The sequence below is a fragment of the Jaculus jaculus genome, chromosome X (assembly GCF_020740685.1).
Source record: "Jaculus jaculus isolate mJacJac1 chromosome X, mJacJac1.mat.Y.cur, whole genome shotgun sequence".
Taxonomy (NCBI): domain Eukaryota; kingdom Metazoa; phylum Chordata; class Mammalia; order Rodentia; family Dipodidae; genus Jaculus; species Jaculus jaculus.
The window spans coordinates 61,243,372-61,259,692 of NC_059125.1; the positions used below are offsets into that span (position 1 = coordinate 61,243,372).

General features: G+C 46.4%; 2 protein-coding genes across 2 annotated transcripts in view; one reads left to right on the forward strand and one right to left on the reverse strand.

The window, feature by feature from the left end:
- Window positions 1-481: 481 nt before the first annotated feature.
- On the reverse strand, window positions 482-895 carry LOC105944200 (putative uncharacterized protein WWC2-AS2). Its single transcript, XM_012949302.1, has one exon. The coding sequence runs from the start codon at window positions 893-895 to the stop codon at window positions 482-484; it is 414 nt and encodes a 137-aa protein (XP_012804756.1).
- A 63-nt stretch (window positions 896-958) lies between these two features.
- Window positions 959-16,321, forward strand: part of Nalf2 (NALCN channel auxiliary factor 2) — a 38,338-nt gene continuing 22,975 nt past the window's right edge. Inside the window, exon 1 of the mRNA XM_004660995.2 lies at window positions 959-1,879. Coding sequence (XP_004661052.1) covers window positions 1,019-1,879 — 861 coding nt within the window. The 5' untranslated portion in view covers window positions 959-1,018. The remainder of the gene's footprint in view (window positions 1,880-16,321) is intronic.

Genomic DNA, 16,321 nt, shown 5'->3' on the forward strand with positions numbered 1-16,321 from the left:
AGGACTGGAAACATCCCCAAACAGCACAGGCTGCGGCCGGCGGGGGCTGGGGTTGGGGAGGGGGGAGTCCTGAGGCGCAGGCGCAGTCGGGGCCCCAGTCCCGCTCCCTCCTCCTTTCCGTGCCTCTTTCTCCGCCCCGCTCCCCCCAAACACACTCGCACACGGGCTCTCAAGGTGTTCTCCGCACAGCGGAAGATGGCGACAGACTGAGGGGGCATGGCCAGCGGGAGCCACGGGGCCGTGCCTTGGGGCGGCCGCCACAGCGGTGCGAAGGAGAGGCGGAAGCGAGAGGCGCACTAAGTAAAGCCGGGCGTCCGCGTCCGGCGTCTGTGGCGCTGCCGGGAGCCAGGTGGCCCGCCCGAGCCGGAACTCCCGGAGCCGTGGGTGCCGAGCCAGAACGAAGCCGGCCCGGGACTGGCCCCGGCGGACGGCTGGAGCGCGAGGGAAGCCCGAAGGGCCGGCGGCGAAGCGACCGGCCGGCCTAGCCGGGCGCCAGCGAGGCAGGGAGCGGCACGGACGGGCGGGAGAGGAGCGGCGCGGGGCGAGGGGAGCGGAGCAAAGCGCGGCGAGGCCCGCACGGCGGCGCTGAGGGGCGCAGAGCTGCGCCTAGCCGAGACGGCCGGCACGGAGAGTGAGCCGGGTGGCCGGAGGCGCGGAGTGAAGTGGCGCGGAGCCGAGGGCAGCTGAGGGGCCCGACACTATGAGGAGTGCGGCGCCGCCGCCGCAGCCGCCACCGCCCCAGTGCCCCGCACCGTCCCCCGCCGGGACGCCGGGCAGCGTCTAGCGGGCCGGGCGGCGGTGCCCTGGCTGCCTGCGAGGGGGCGCGGGACGGCACGAGAGCGCCCCGCGACTCTGGCCTGAGCGGGGCCCCGGGCCGGCCGGCCTGTCTCACCATGCGGCCCCCGAGGTAGACCCTGGACGGCTCTGAGGAGCGCGGAGCGGTGCGCAGCCCGCCCTCCCGAGACGGCCGTCCGGCCTCGCGCCTGCCTAGTCCCTCTCGCCCGGACCCCCCTGAAATATGTTCAGGGGCGCTTGGATGTGGCCCGGGAAAGACGCCGCCGCGCTGACTATCTGCTGCTGCTGCTGCTGCTGGGCTCCCAGGCCGAGCGACAAACCTTGCGCCGACTCCGAGCGGGCGCAGCGATGGCGACTATCGCTGGCGTCCCTGCTCTTCTTCACCGTGCTGCTCGCTGACCATCTGTGGCTGTGCGCGGGGGCCCGGCCCCGGGCCAGAGAGCTGAGCAGCGCCATGCGTCCGCCCTGGGGGGCCGGCCGCGAGCGGCAGCCGGTGCCTCCTCGTGCGGTGCTGCCGCTGCCGCCGCCGTCGCCCGGTGAGTCCGGCGCGCCCCCGGGCACCTGCGGCCCCCGATACAGCAACCTGACCAAAGCCGCCCCCGCCGCCGGCCCCGGGCCGGTTTGCGGCGGCGTCCCAGAGCCCACGGGGCTGGACGCAGCTTGCACCAAATTGGAATCTTTGCAGAGACTTTTCGAACCGACCACTCCAGCCCCTCCTCTGCGACCCCTTGACTCCCCTACCCGTGCCCCGGCCGAGTTCCCTTCCGCCAAAAAAAACTTGCTCAAAGGCCACTTTCGGAACTTCACTCTTTCCTTTTGTGACACCTACACGGTCTGGGACTTGCTGCTGGGCATGGACCGCCCAGACAGCCTGGACTGCAGTCTGGACACCCTGCTGGGGGACCTGCTGGCCGTAGTAGCCAGCCCGGGCTCTGGGGCCTGGGAGGCATGTAGTAACTGCATCGAGGCGTACCAGCGACTGGACCGACATGCTCAGGAAAAATATGATGAGTTCGACCTCGTGCTGCATAAATACTTACAGGCAGAAGAGTACTCAATCCGGTCCTGCTCGAAAGGCTGTAAGGTAGGAACTGGAGCCATCGCCACGACTGCTGCCTGAGCAGTGGAGGCAGCAATCGCGGTGGCAATGAGACCGGGGAAAAAAGGGTCTCTCCCTCTACCCATCTCACGGACCTCAGTGTAGCCCTGTTAGTGCCAGTTTGGACCCCACCCTAAAAAATGGGCCTCGGGATTCAGGTCAGGTATCTTGGCCAACTTTATGAATTTAGGGTTTGGGCATGAGGAGGGAGGGGTCCTTGGGCTGGAAAAGGAGTAATAGGAGAGATTGTGCTCCCTAGTCTCCACCCTCATCCAGCTGTGTTTCCCCTCCCCCTTTTGGGCCAGAATTTAAAGTCCTGCAATTGACTGTTGGGGGGGGGGTTGTCGGAAAGGGGCAAAAGCCAGAGGAAGAATATTTGGCAACCTGATCCTCATTCACTCCTGCTAGTGGGTGAGAGGAGGAACTCTCCTGGTGATAGGATAACCACTGTTGACCTTATATGACCCGAAGTGGCTGGCCAGATCCTAGACAGGTGGGAATTCAGAAATTCCTATCATCTCCCAGTGAGGTATTTCTAGGGTCCTGCCTCCTGACAAAGGAACAGGGTATTCCAGCTTGTGGAAGGGCCATGGAAGGTTGGTGCATTACAAAATTCCCAGTGCCCCGGGGTTGTAGTGGAAGGAAACCTGGCTTTCTGGCTGCTAGGAACAGGCATTCAGAGGAAACTAGAGACAAGGTAGCTGTAGAGGGAACGTGCCTAGGGAAGAGCTAAATGTTGTAAAATCTCTTGACCCTCAGCAGGGTTGTTCTAGACAGTAGGTAGATGCAGGTTGTGAACATTTGGGGCCTGATGCTATTCTCCCTGTGTGGCCAGGTGGCTTGTTTGGGGGAGGAAAGAGAGCAGCAAGGTCAAAAGGTCAAGTGACAAGGAGACCAGGTGAATTAGCCATCTCACATGTTCTGAAGCTAAGGTCCAAGAGCTGAAGAGTGAAACAATTGCCTCCTAGCCTAAATTATCTCCCTCTAAGGCTTTGGGAAGGGGCAGAAAGTGCTTCTTTGCATCCAGCATGGCCCCTGTGAACTTCTCTAAGATTTTCAGTCTTCCTTGATACCGTAGGTATGTGGGGCAGAGGGCTGAGGGGGAGAGGGGTAGCTCCTTGATCCTGACTTCACTTTCTCCTTTTCTCTTTTCCTATTCTCGTAACCTAGCAGTCTCCTCCCGCCTCCCTCACCCTCAGCTGACTCACTGCCTCACTCACACTACCAAATGAGATATTCCACTTCTTAAAGGTGTACAGACAGACACACACAGACGCTCACACACCAACACCACTACCCTGGACAAAGTCACACAGATACAGAGAGGTAACAGTTCCATAAACAGTTCCATAAAAGCAGGCACTATGTCACACACATCTGCCTATAGTGTCAGAGATATGCAGGCAGAAGTACAGTCACATGAAGAAAAACACGTTTGTCAAATAGAGATAGAGACATATACCCTCAGTCTGCCACAGACACCCTCAGTGAGAGTGCAGGGACATGGTCTAATAGCAGAGGGATATCTATCTTTTGCTGCCTTAACTTTTCTTTTCTTTTTTTTTTTTTTTACTTAATCTCCAGAATGACTGAAAACTTTCCCATAGGGTTTTCTCCATGGTACAGTTGGCTCCCAAGTTATTTCTAATTCCATACAAAATGATAATCCCTCGCATTGATTGTTTTTACCAAGCAGCTTGATGTAGAAGACAGCTCTGTCTGATTCCGGAGGCCATATCACCTCTGACACATTAGCCATGTGACCCTGGGCAAGTCATTCACTTCCTCTAAGCTTTCACTTCCTCATTTGTAAAATAGGAACGTTATCTTGCCTCTGTCTATGCCCTCGGTCTTTTGGGAAAATTAAGTGGGAAAATGTAGCCCAGAGTATTTTGTAATAAGAATTCATCTGACATAGATGTAATGTTTAGGGGTTTCAATCCTGTTTACATGTGTTATGTGCTCATAACTTGTCCAGGAAGGTTGGTAGTATTAGCATTGTTACCTCCATTTTACTGATGAGGAGCTAAGGTATGGAAGGATCACACAGCTTGCCCTAAGGTCACTCAGCCAATGAGCAGTAATTCCAGGATTCCAACCTACATGTTCTCTGGCTAAGGTGGTGCTTTTGCCATGGCCTCCTGTCAAGTTCTCCACGGCCCTCCCTCTTTTCTTGTCTCCTTATCTTTCCCTCCTAGAGCAAGTGAATTCCTTCTGCTCTCTTGTTGCCTGCTGTCTGTGCTGGCAGAAGGGCCTTGCCCGCGTCTCAGCTTTCTTCCTGTGTTTCCTACTTCTCTTCAGTAGCTCTCTCCTTCAACTGAGGTTTGGAGTCACAAGGACCTCAAATCTAGCTGTATGATGGCATAAAGGGGAAAGACAGACTTGCTCTTCCTTTCCTGCAGTCCCCTTCTCTCCTCACCCACTCACTTGAACTCTTCATAGGCCTTCTTTGCCCATTCTGATCCTGCCCCTGGGCTCTAGGCCCTCCAGCTCAGTCCCTACTTGAGATGGGATCCCCGGGAGATGAGGCCCTGCAATCAGAATCCTCCTGAGTGGAGAGCCCACAGCCCCAACCTAGGAAGTAGAGAGTTCCTCTACTTCTTGAAACCCAGCCTGAAGCCTGGATCTAGAGCCAGATGACCCCTGACCCATGGGCCCTTGTTCTAAATGCCTCAATCAGATCCTTCTGTGTGGCCCCAGAAACCCTGCTCTCCATCTGAGATGCCTGCCCCTGTTTTGGACCACACAGGGCTCCACAAATCATACCTGTCCTCACTGCTGCCTGTGACACCTCCTAATTTAGTACCAGCTGCAACATTTCCTTAATGTGCGACTGACTTCCTCTCACAGCAGGGCGATGTTAGCTAATACAGGCGATGCCCATCCCCATCCTGGGCTCTCCCAGCTCCTAAGGCCACGGCCCATTGCTCCCTTATATCCCTGTCAACAACCCTTCCCCTAACTTACCCCAGCCCGAGTGCTCCCTTAGCCCTGCCTAAGGTTACCATACCATCCCCTTCTAGCTCTCTGTCCTCTCAATCCTGCCATGCCCCTGCCTCCTTCTAGTTGCTTCTCCCCCACCTCTGCTTCTTTCTTGCTCTCAATTCAGAACATTCAGGCTGGGGAGATGGGAGCAAACCCTGGCCTTTTGTGTCACAGTTTTCTTCCAACAGGGACTGGAGGCCCAAGGGGAGGATATTGCCAGCTCTCTTAGCAACATTTGGCTGCACTGATAGAACTTAGTTGTAAGGAAGGATGGGACAGTGATGGTTTGTTTTGTACTGGCCAATATCTAGTGGTTTGCATATTTGGTTCTAGGGCTCACAATGATAATGTTAAGGAGGAGGCTGGAGCCCATGTTCCCTGGAAAGAGCTGAAGGAGTTTGACTTGGAGAAGAGGAGATGCAGGAAAATATGGTCTCAGATTTTATGCCTCAGAAAAATTCTCCTTGAACAACAGGAGCATGTCCTTCTTACTTTATAGTTAGAAAATCCTTCATTCCAGTCTAGCTTTTTTACTTCTTATCAGTGTGAACCTTACCCTTTGGACTTCAACCCCCTCAGCCTCATATTCTCATCTGTAAAATGGGGATAATTCCTCAGCCCAGCCCTGTGAAGTTAGTATTTGTAAGAAGCCTAGACAGTAATATCTTGGAAAAGTCTAGACTACATTAGAGGAAATGAACTTGTGCTCCCAGCAAATATCTGGTCTCTAGCAAGTAGACTTCTGAATGGAACTTCTACAGCAACAATTCTAGGACCAGATTGTGTGTGTAGGATTTGGATCAAATGACCTCTGGGGTCAGTTTTAATCCAGAGGTTAACCTCGAGAGCACAGCCTGGTCCCTGAATAGCAAATTGGATGAGGAAGTGTGGGGAAGGAGGTTGGGGCTCAACATCCACACACAGGGAGATGGGGGTGCCAGAACCAGCACCTCACCATCTGCCCATACTCACTTCACTGGTGCCCTGATCTTTTCCCACTCTGACTGGCAGCTATTTCCACTTCACTGCCTTCTTTTCTCCTCCCATGTTCCATAGCCAATTAGGACTCTCTGACTAATATTGGGCATACTGGGTACTAAGATCAGGGAGCTCAGAGCACTGAGCAAAGGGCAGGAGCCCTAGGTTGGATAGTGGTCCTTTTTGCCCAGGCCAACAGGAAGGGAGCATTACCCCATAGACACAGTTTCTGACCCAAGATTCTTGAAGCCCCAAAGGCTATTTTTATGGTCTTTGTTCAGAGGTACAGGAAAAGAGATGTGGTCAATAAGCAGCCTGCTGGGAACCATGGCACAGCTAGCTCTGGGAGAGGGGCTTTGGATCTACAGATACTCCTCTCATCACTAGGAAGAGACAGGAACTGGGATGTAAGAGTGGAGACAGAAAAGCAGCAATGGACAGGAGCATAGTGGATTAAGGCTGAGAGTGGCAACATGGTCCCATGCTGAAACACACCTCTTCAGACCTCTCACCTATGTTCTGACATTCCCCTGACTCCACCCACCATGTTCCTCTCACATTTTTACACCAATACCTATGTTGCCATGCATATACCAGTAACTTACAATTTGGCCAGTCTTTTATTTAAACCCTTCCCAAACTACATCCCACACCAACCCTTATCTAGGTATCCATACTCTTCTGCTCATCCCAGATCTTAACTCTACCTCTCTCACTTTGATTCTTTACCTTCCTGTCTATTCTGCTCTTCTCTAACAGTTGGTTCTTCCATAACACCCCCTTTAACCTTCTTACCTTCATCCCAAATCCCAAATGCCTGCCTCACCTCAACCTTTTGGCACTGCACTTCTTTTCCTGGACACCCTCATGCTCCTAACCCCTCACATCCCTTCCACGCCATCTCTTTCATCACCATCTCTCTTGCTTCCCCACTTTCATCTTCTGGTCCTCTCTTCTCCTGTCCCTAAACCCTCCCTCCTTCCTCTCTCCTCTGTCTCCTCCTTTCATCTTTTCTCTCCACCCAATCAAGGTAGGCATGCACATGTGTGCTTCACCCACAGAAACATAGGCACCCCACATTCACACAGACATACACATCCCCCAGTCTTCATGGCTACTTCCCATCCTTCCCGCAGGCTGGTGGCCTGACTACTATAGTCACCATAGCAACGGGAACCTCCAGGAAGGATGTACTGGTATCTCCTGAAGATGGGGGTGGGGGGAGTAAAGAGGGAGGAAAGGAGCCCAGCAACCTCCCACCCAATAACATGTTCTAGTTGGAAGAGTCTGCTGAACATGGTGGAGGTGGGATAAGGAAAGGGAAGACAGTGGGTAGGCCCAAGATCAAAGGAAAGCCAAGGATCTCTGAAAATATCACAAGACTAAGGGGGTGCTTCTAAGCCATGCAAGTGTATGCAGGTGTCCGCTGCAGACATTAGTACCTCAGGAAAAAAGTACACCCACTCGGTGTGTGGATGGAGATGTAGGCTGACACCTCAGACTCAGGGGTGGGAGTTTACCCTAGAAAAATTTCTCCCTCAGGGCAGTTCTTTTGTGATCGCTACTCCCCCAAGGCAGTTTACCTGTGGTGTGCCTCTGCATAGTGGGCATGTAACCTGTCCTCCCAGCTCTGCTCAGACACATAAATTCTGGCTGTAGATGTGCACTGAAATCCAGGGAGTCTACATATCTGGGACCCCAGGAACACAGTTCTCCAGTGTTGGTCCAGTGGGAGTCTGGGGAAAAGTTATGTCTGCATTTCTTTGGATATAGGCACATAGACCAGACTCTATGCCAGGAATGTGGGGTCAGCCTTTTGTCCCTGGGCATGAGGATGTTCAGGAAGCCTGAATTTATGAGATCTTGAGCCAGGTAAGATTTTAGGGGGAGAACAAAAACATCAGGTAAGCTGCCCTGTGGAGAAGAGTAAATAAATACACAGGGATGAGAGTTGACAGGACCAAAGCTCATGCTAAAATAGGTTCTGTACAAAGGAACTAGCACCTAGCCACAAGTCTCAGGTACAAATGATGAGTACATCTGGGTCCAAAGAAGAAAGGGAAAAGCAAATAATAATAATTATTATTAATTAAAATAAGTTTTTGAATATTTAGGAAATGAGGGAGGCTTAGTATAGGCCCATGAATACACTCAATCTTCAGAATTATTCTAACATGCAAGCACCTTCATTATCCCCATTTTACAAATGAGATAGGTGAGGCTCAGCAAGGGGCATATATGCCCAAGCTACATAGCTAAAAGGCAAAGGAGCTGGGACACAAACCTAGCTCTTTTTTTTTTTTTTTTTACTCAGTGCACAAATGTATAAAATTGTTAATATTCTCTGCCAGATGTCAGAGGCAATGCTGAGCTGACTCTGGAAAGGCTTGGGTGAGAAGATGATCTGACTGGAGGGGAGGCTCAGCAGAGAGTATTGGCAGCTTAGAAGACCTTCTGGGGTGACTCAAATCCACAGTAAGGACCCATCAGTATCTTTTTGTTCAAGATCCCCATGTCTTGTCCTTGAAATCACTTTGTTATCCTTCTGATACAGTGACAGAAGATAGGGTAAAGGGCTCTAAGGGAGATACTTGTTCCCTCCTTTCCTGCAAGGTCTGAAAGGGAGAAGGGAGGAGCTGGGCTATTCTTGCTCGGGGAGAAAGTATTTCTGTTATTTTCTAAGCTGCACTCTATTCTATCCACCATGGAAGGAAGTTATAATGCAGGCCTGAGCACTACTCCATCCCCAAAATGTGATGGCAGAGATGGAAGGGAAAACAAACAAACAAAAAAAATGCAGTGAGATTTTTTTTTTAATTTTTGTTCATTTTTATTTATTTATTTGAGAGTGACAAAGAAAGAGGCAGAGAGAGAGAATGGGCACGCCAGGGCTTCCAGCCACTGCAAACGAACCCCAGACGGGTGCGCTCCCTTGTGCATCTAGCTAGTATGGGTCCTGGAGAATCGAGCCTCGAACTTGGGTCCTTAGACTTCACAGACAAGCACTTAACCACTTAGCCATCTCTCTAGCCCAATGCAGTGAGATTTTTATCACCTCAGCGCCAGCTAAGGCATGGTCTGGGATTTGGATGACCAGATCCTATGCCAGGGTTTTGATGAACCTCCAGCCTTACATTCTGTAGTGGTTTGGATGTAAAGTGTCGTAGACTTATGTGTTTGAATACTTAATCCCAAATTGGTGGCACCATTTGGGAAGGTACTAGAACCTTTAGGTGATGGATTTTTGCTAGAGGAAGTGTGTCACTGTGGATAGGGCTTGAGGTTTTACAGCACAGCATAGCTTGCTTTGCTCCTTCCTCCCCACTGACATGAAGATGTGATGTCTTGCTTCTGCCATTCTTTTCCCACCGTGATGAAATTTTCCCCCTGAAACTGATAGCCAAAATAAGCCTTTTCCTTCACTAAGTTGTTTCTGCTTGGGTATTTTGTCCCATCAAGGAAAAAGTAACTGATACAGATATGAGGCTTCTCCTAAGGAAGAAAATGAAAGATCCTACTCATCATATTTTGTTTGAAGAGGGACATTTGGTTATGTGAATACTACCCATATTTTATGTCTTATTTAGTTTTAAGCAGATAATATGGCTACCTGGCTGATTTGTGAAAGGTGAGCATTTCAGTTTAATGTTGAACTCAACTAATATTCTTTCAGAATTATTATAGACTCAGATTTTTTTTTTTTTTTTTTTTGCTTTTTCAAAGTAGGGTCTTACTCTAACCCAGGCTGACCTGGAATTTACTATGTAATCTCAGGGAATGCTGGGATTAAAGGTGTGCACCACCATGCCTGGCTTGAGAATATTTTTAAAATATCTTTTCCTCACAATTACCAAAAAAGTAGACTTTGAGAAGTTTTGGAAAGTAGAAGTATAGAAAAAGTGCCAGAGATAGGGCTTTTACAATGTGATGAAATATGCGTGATATACTTTGTCGTTTTATCCATTTAAGTATACAATTTAGTAGCATTGGATATATTTCTAGTATTAGATAGCATCGTCATTATCCATTTATGTTTTTATCATTCTCCATTTTCAAAATATTTTAATGTTCTCAAACAGAAATCTGTACCTGTCAAACAATAAGTACCCATTTTACCCTCCCTCTGTTTCCTGTTAACCAGTAACAACAATAACCTTCTATCTTGATTAGTTTGACTATTCTAGATACACCCATAAGGAGCTCTAGCTTATTTGTTCTTTTTGTGTGTGTTATTTTTTCAAGGTTCATTCGTATTTTAGCATTTATCAGTATTATATTCCTTTTCATGGTTGAATAATATTCCATTGCATGCATGTGCCACATTTGGTTATCTGTTCATTTATTGGTAGACTTCAGGGGAATTTGTATCTTTTTATTATTGAGAATTTTATGGTCATGAACACTGGTCTACAAATATTTGTTTAAGTCCATACTTTCAGTTCTGTGGAGTATATTCAGGAGTGGAAAATTCCTATGCTGAATTTTTATTTATTTATTTATTTGTGTGTCTTTCTTTCGGTCTGAAAGAGAACATATATAGCCTAGGCTGGCCTTGAACTCATGATTTTCCCTCCTTAGCCTCCCAAGGATTCAGTTTAGAGGTGTATATCACAATGCCTGGCTTATGCTTAACTTTTGGAGTAATTACCATCCTGTTTTCTGAAGCAAATATACCATTTTAAATTCCTTTTATGCCATTTTATATTCCTTATCATTTTACAGACATGCCAGCAGTGCTCAAGGGTTCCATTCTCTCCACATCTTTGCTAACAGTTGTTATTGTCTAGTTCCATCCTGGTGTGACTGTATATTTTAACATATTTCGTATAGTTTTTAATCTTTCTCTTTTTAATTTACTAATATACCAAGTACTTTACTATGTGATTAAATGTTCATAAACACCCTAGTTTTTATATGTGTGTGTGTGGTTTTGTGTTTGTATGTGTGTGGGCTCATGTGTGTCTGAAAGTCAGAGGTCAATGTTGGGTACCTTCCTTGATCACTATTTACCTTACTGTTTGAGACAGGGTCACTCACTGAACATGGAGTTCACTGATTCAGCTACATAGCTAGCCAATGAGCCCCAGTAGTCTTCCTATCTCTGCCTCTCCAGTGCTGGAATTACATGTACACACAACCTCCCTAGCTTCTCTATGGCTACTGGGGGTCCAAACTCAAGTCCTGATGCTTATGTGGAAAACACTTTATATACTGAGCTATTTCCTCAACCCCATAAACACCATTCTTAACGAGTACACAATATTATGTAAAATAAATAGTATACAATTTATTTAAGTGGTCATGTACTATTAGATATATACCTTACTGCCAACATTTTACTATTTATAAGCCATGCTCTGATGAATATATTTATTCATAAGTTTGTATCAGACCTATGAGTTTTACTAATACATACTATTTCAATAATTTTTACTCATTTCTTTGGTGAGTTTTTCAAATCATAAAATAATGCAAGCTCATTGTATCAAGTCTAACAATACTTGATATGTTATAAAGAAAACATTAATCTCCTATTCACTGCTTCCCAGTCTCACTACCCTGAGGTCACTGACATTAACAATATTGTTCATATTAATTTGCTCTCTTAGGCTTACATAAACATCTATACAAAATGAGATTTTCTTCCTTTTTTGAAATTCACAATTCCCATAGCAGTTTTTGGAAAAATATTTATGTACATAATTTTTTAACAATAATTTGAACTGTACATATTAACCTGCATCTTTTTTCATATTTATCGCTCATGCTCTCATACATGTATATAATATATTTTAATCTTATTACTCCCCCAAACTATTTTCTTATCCCCATCATACTCTTACTAAAACCTTCTCCATTAATCCACATTGTTGTAGATAACTTCATGTTGCTGGGATGAACATCCAAACCAGGAATAGTTTATGGGAAGAAGAGGTTATTTCAAGCTTACAGATATAGGGGGAAGTTCCATCAGTGGTTAAAGATTCTGCTGCTATCCATCCAGAGAGACACAACCAAACACCAATGAAAACCAAAAGTAACAAGCATGAACAGGCAGTAAGCATCAGGGACCCCTCCAGAGTTTAGACTTCTCTGCATACTTTTGGAATGAAATAAGATCTGCCTCCTAACCCACTTTAGGGCAGGACCACAGGATCTGCCCCCAGTGTCACCTCCTCCAGAAAATGACTGGAAACACAAATTACAAGCTTTAATAAAACACCTGAGTCTATGAGGGACATGCATTCAAACTGCCATATTCCACCCAGCCCTCATGAATTCATTATCATCTCACATTGCTAACTGTATTCAGCCCAATTTCAAAGGTCCCCATAGTCTTTTCCAACTTGAAGATTATCCCAAAGTCACAATTCTCATCTGAGATTCAAGACTATCTTTTAGCTGTCAGCTATGTAAAATCAAAACAAGTTATATACTTCCAACAAATAATGGCACAGAACAAACATTTCCATTGCTATAAGACATAACAAGGAGAGACTGGCCAGTAACCATCAGGTAAATATAAAACATCTACAGTTCAAGTCCAAACATCTGCAATTCAACTGCAACATCCATAACCAGTAATGAGAGTTTCTGGATTTTTTATTTCTATCCTTCCAGGTGGGTTTAGCCAAGGAAAAATCCATCCAAGCCAGCAATGCTCCATGGTGGCCCTTGCACAGTTATGGTATACTTAAAATATCTTTGGGCCTCCATTGCAAACCATGATCCATCTTACAATAACCTCATTATCCTGTCTATCAGGGACATCACACCCTGTTACATACACTGCATCTCAACAGTGGCTCCAGCAACCATGTGCATTTCATGACCCATATTCACACATTTTTCATGCTTGTGAAACCAATGCCAGGTGTACAGCCATATAACCATTTGTTAATATAGAGAGGGAATAACCATAACCTTGAAGAGCAGGTTCCTTCTTTCCAGCTATCTTCTTTCAAATGAGTTTTTATTCCTACCATTCAGCCTTTCCTGGGTGGAGTCACCTCAGGCATCTTTCTACTATTTCAATGTAGAACAGTTAAGTGTGGTAGTCTGACAATAGCAGCTTCAGTAACCTAAAACCTGTCTTTTTTCTAAGAACATCAGTTCATTACTTTCAAATACAACCTTTATCACATTCTCTGGGCATGGGCATGAGAACACAGCCAGCCTGTATACTACTCACACAGTTCCAACAAAGTTCTTTCTTGTCATTCCTTCTCCTTTGAAAGTTCATAAGCAAAGCCTACAAATTCCATCCTTTCTCTATATTTAGCAATCTTAAACTCTCACAAGAATAGCCCATAAAACTTGGCTTTCCACTCTGGAAGGTGTATTAATTACCAGTTTGTCACTTCCATACATATTTGTCCAGTACACAAATTCTAAAAGACAAAAATCCACATGGTCAGATTCATTGCACAGCAACATCACACTCCTGGTACCAAATTTACGTTGTACAGTTTCCCATTGTTGGGATAAACATCCAAACCAGCACAGTTTATTGGATGATGGGGTTATTTCAAGCTTATATAGATCCTCAGGGAATTTCCATCAGTGGTGGAAGAAGCTGCTTTCATACATCCAAACAAAGAGAAACCAAAGATCTCATGAAAACCAAAGGCAGCAAGCATGAAAAGGCAGTGTGGTAGTGTGAATGGATGTCCCCCAATATATTTAGGATTTTATTAAAAACTTGTAGTTTAGATATCCACCTAGCTGGAGGAGGTGCCACTGGGCTGATCCTAGGGTCCAGCCCTAAGCTGTGGGGGTGGATGTGTAACTCTAGTCTGAACATAGACAAAATTACTGAACATTTCCTGGAGTTCCTGAAGTGTGCTTGCTTGTGTTGGTGAGTTGGTGATGGCTTTTCTCTCTCTTTCTCTCTGCTTGGCCCTGTAAAAGGGGGTCAATTTTTTCTGCCATTATGGATTTTCCCCTGGATCTCTAAGCTTCAAATAAATTTCCTCTTTCCCATAACTGTGCAAAGTTTGGAAGTTCATCCCAGCAACTGAAGCTGACTATATGACTACTATAGAATTGGTACCAGGAGTGGGGTAGCCGAGATGAATCTGACTATGTGGATCTTGGTCTTTTAGAACTTATGTGTAGGAGGAATAGGAAACTTAGTGCTTGAAACTGAAGATACCTTCTGGAGTGGTAAGTCAAGTACTATGGACTAATCTGATGAGTGTTTTGAAATTCTAAGTACAGAGAGATTTGTATTTGAAAGCTTGGCTTTTGAACTTTGTAATGGGAAGAAAAGACGATAGAAAACTTTGTTGGAACTGGTCTAGTGGAATAAGGTCTGGCTGTGTTTTACTGCCATGCCCAGAGAATGTGACCAAGGTTAAATTTATAATGGACTGATATTCTTAGCTAAGGATATGTGACTGAGAGATTTAAGGTTTAAAGCTTGAAAAACCCAAGCAAGTTTAAAATTACTGGCATGGACACTGGTTGCTGAAGCTGCTGTTGTCAGACCCATTAGCAATCTTAAGGACAGTTGTCCAACTGCTTTACATTAAAACAATATTGATAATGCCTGAGGCAATCCCACTCCACAGAAAGACTGAATTGGTAGGAATGCAAACTCTTTTGAAAGGAGATATCTATAAGAAAGAAAGCTGCTCTTCAATGTCACTCATTTTTTTTTAATTTTTTTGTTCATTTTTTATTTATTTATTTGAGAGCGACAGACATAGAAAGAAAGACAGATAGAGGGAGAGAGAGAGAATGGGCGCGCCAGGGCTTCCAGCCTCTGCAAACGAACTCCAGATGCGTGCGCCCCCTTGTGCATCTGGCTAACGTGGGACCTGGGGAACCGAGCCTCGAACCAGGGTCCTTAGGCTTCACAGGCAAATGCTTAACCGCTAAGCCATCTCTCCAGCCCTATCACTCTTTTTTTTTTTTTTTTGGTTTTTCGAGGTAGGGTCTCACTCTGGTCCAGGCTAACCTGGAATTAAGTATGTAGTCTTATGGTGGCCTTGAACTCATGGCAATCCTCCTGCCTCTGCCTCCCGAGTACTGGGATTAAAGGCGTGCACCAACATGCCCAGCTCATTTTTTTTTTAAATTTTTATTAATTAGTTTTGTACTCAGTGAATACAGTCAAGACACTGACCTGTAACCCCCACCTTCCACCTTGGGCCTACCATCCACAATGAGCTTTTGATCAGAGAAACCTACAAGGTTTCCCAAAACAATGACAGACTTCTGTCAGAGTACTTGATGACCCACCAAAGGCCAGTGGTAAGACCCTATTGCTGAAGACTCCATACGCAGCTGACGCGTAAAATGGAATGACATGGCTGGAAGCCAGGAGAGAGTCAGTCCCCAGACAGTCAGCGTGTCTAGTGCCAGTAGGCGCTACATAGGCGACTGGGGGAAATGACCAAGATCTGTCCAAGCAACACATTGTTTAACCTAATTAGCAACAAATAACCGGATGTGATGCCCACACAAGTGCAATAGTGGTACACAGCCATGGTGAGGAATCAATTGCTCTTGATTTGGCTAACTGATACACTCAGTGGTACTAGACCCTTAGCTGGAGCTGGGAAACAAGTCAGAACCATACCCAAACACAAGCCCACTCTACAATATCAAGCTACCATCAATCACGGGGTATAAGTGGGCCTACACCTATCAAACTGTCTATCAAGTAAGTGTTATCTCAATTTTCCGGGTGCTAACTTACTCTCCGTTGGAGAATCTGCTTCTCTTTTCCAGATAGATGCAGATCCTAAGAAGAGAGCTGCCCCAACATACCTCAAAAGGGGCCCAACTGAAACTAAGGACAACTGGCGAAATAAGCAAGGGTGATGTTTTCCTGTGAACCTGATACCAGCACAAAGGGGAAGGAGATCGACGCAGAGAAAAATCAACTCCTACCAAATCAGAGAGCCAAAGCCTCAGAGGCCCCCAACACCTCAGCACTGAAGCAGACCAAAAATGAACCCAACATGCCTCAGGGAAATCTTGCGGAAGAGGGGGCGGAAAGAATGTCAGAGTTACATGTTGGGTCATGATTTGCAGAGACATTTATCATACTAATAACTGGGGGCTAACTCCACAATGCACGACCCATTTTCATTAACAAGGAGGGTCTAATGGGAGGGGTAGATCACAGATGAGCCTAAATAATGGTACCAAACTGCCTGTATTTACTGAAAAGAAAACTAATAAATTAAATTAAAAAAAAATTATTAATTAGTTTTGTACTCAGTGAATACAGTCAAGTTGGTACCATTGTTAGACTCATCAATGTCCTGCCCCTTCCCCCTGGCTCCTCCTTGTTGAGGTGTATGGGTTATGCATTGTGGAGTTAGCCCACAGTTTTGGGTAGGAGAAATGTCTCTGTGTATCATGACCCAACATGTGGCTCTGACATTCTTTCTGTCCCCTCTTCCGCAAAATTTCCCTGAGCCATGTTGGGTTCATTTTTGGTCTGCTTCA

What these genes read in the sequence shown, in the direction of transcription:
- LOC105944200 (XM_012949302.1), bottom strand. Translation starts at nt 895, where the DNA reads ATGGTGAGACAGGCCGGCCGGCCCGGGGCCCCGCTCAGGCCAGAGTCG.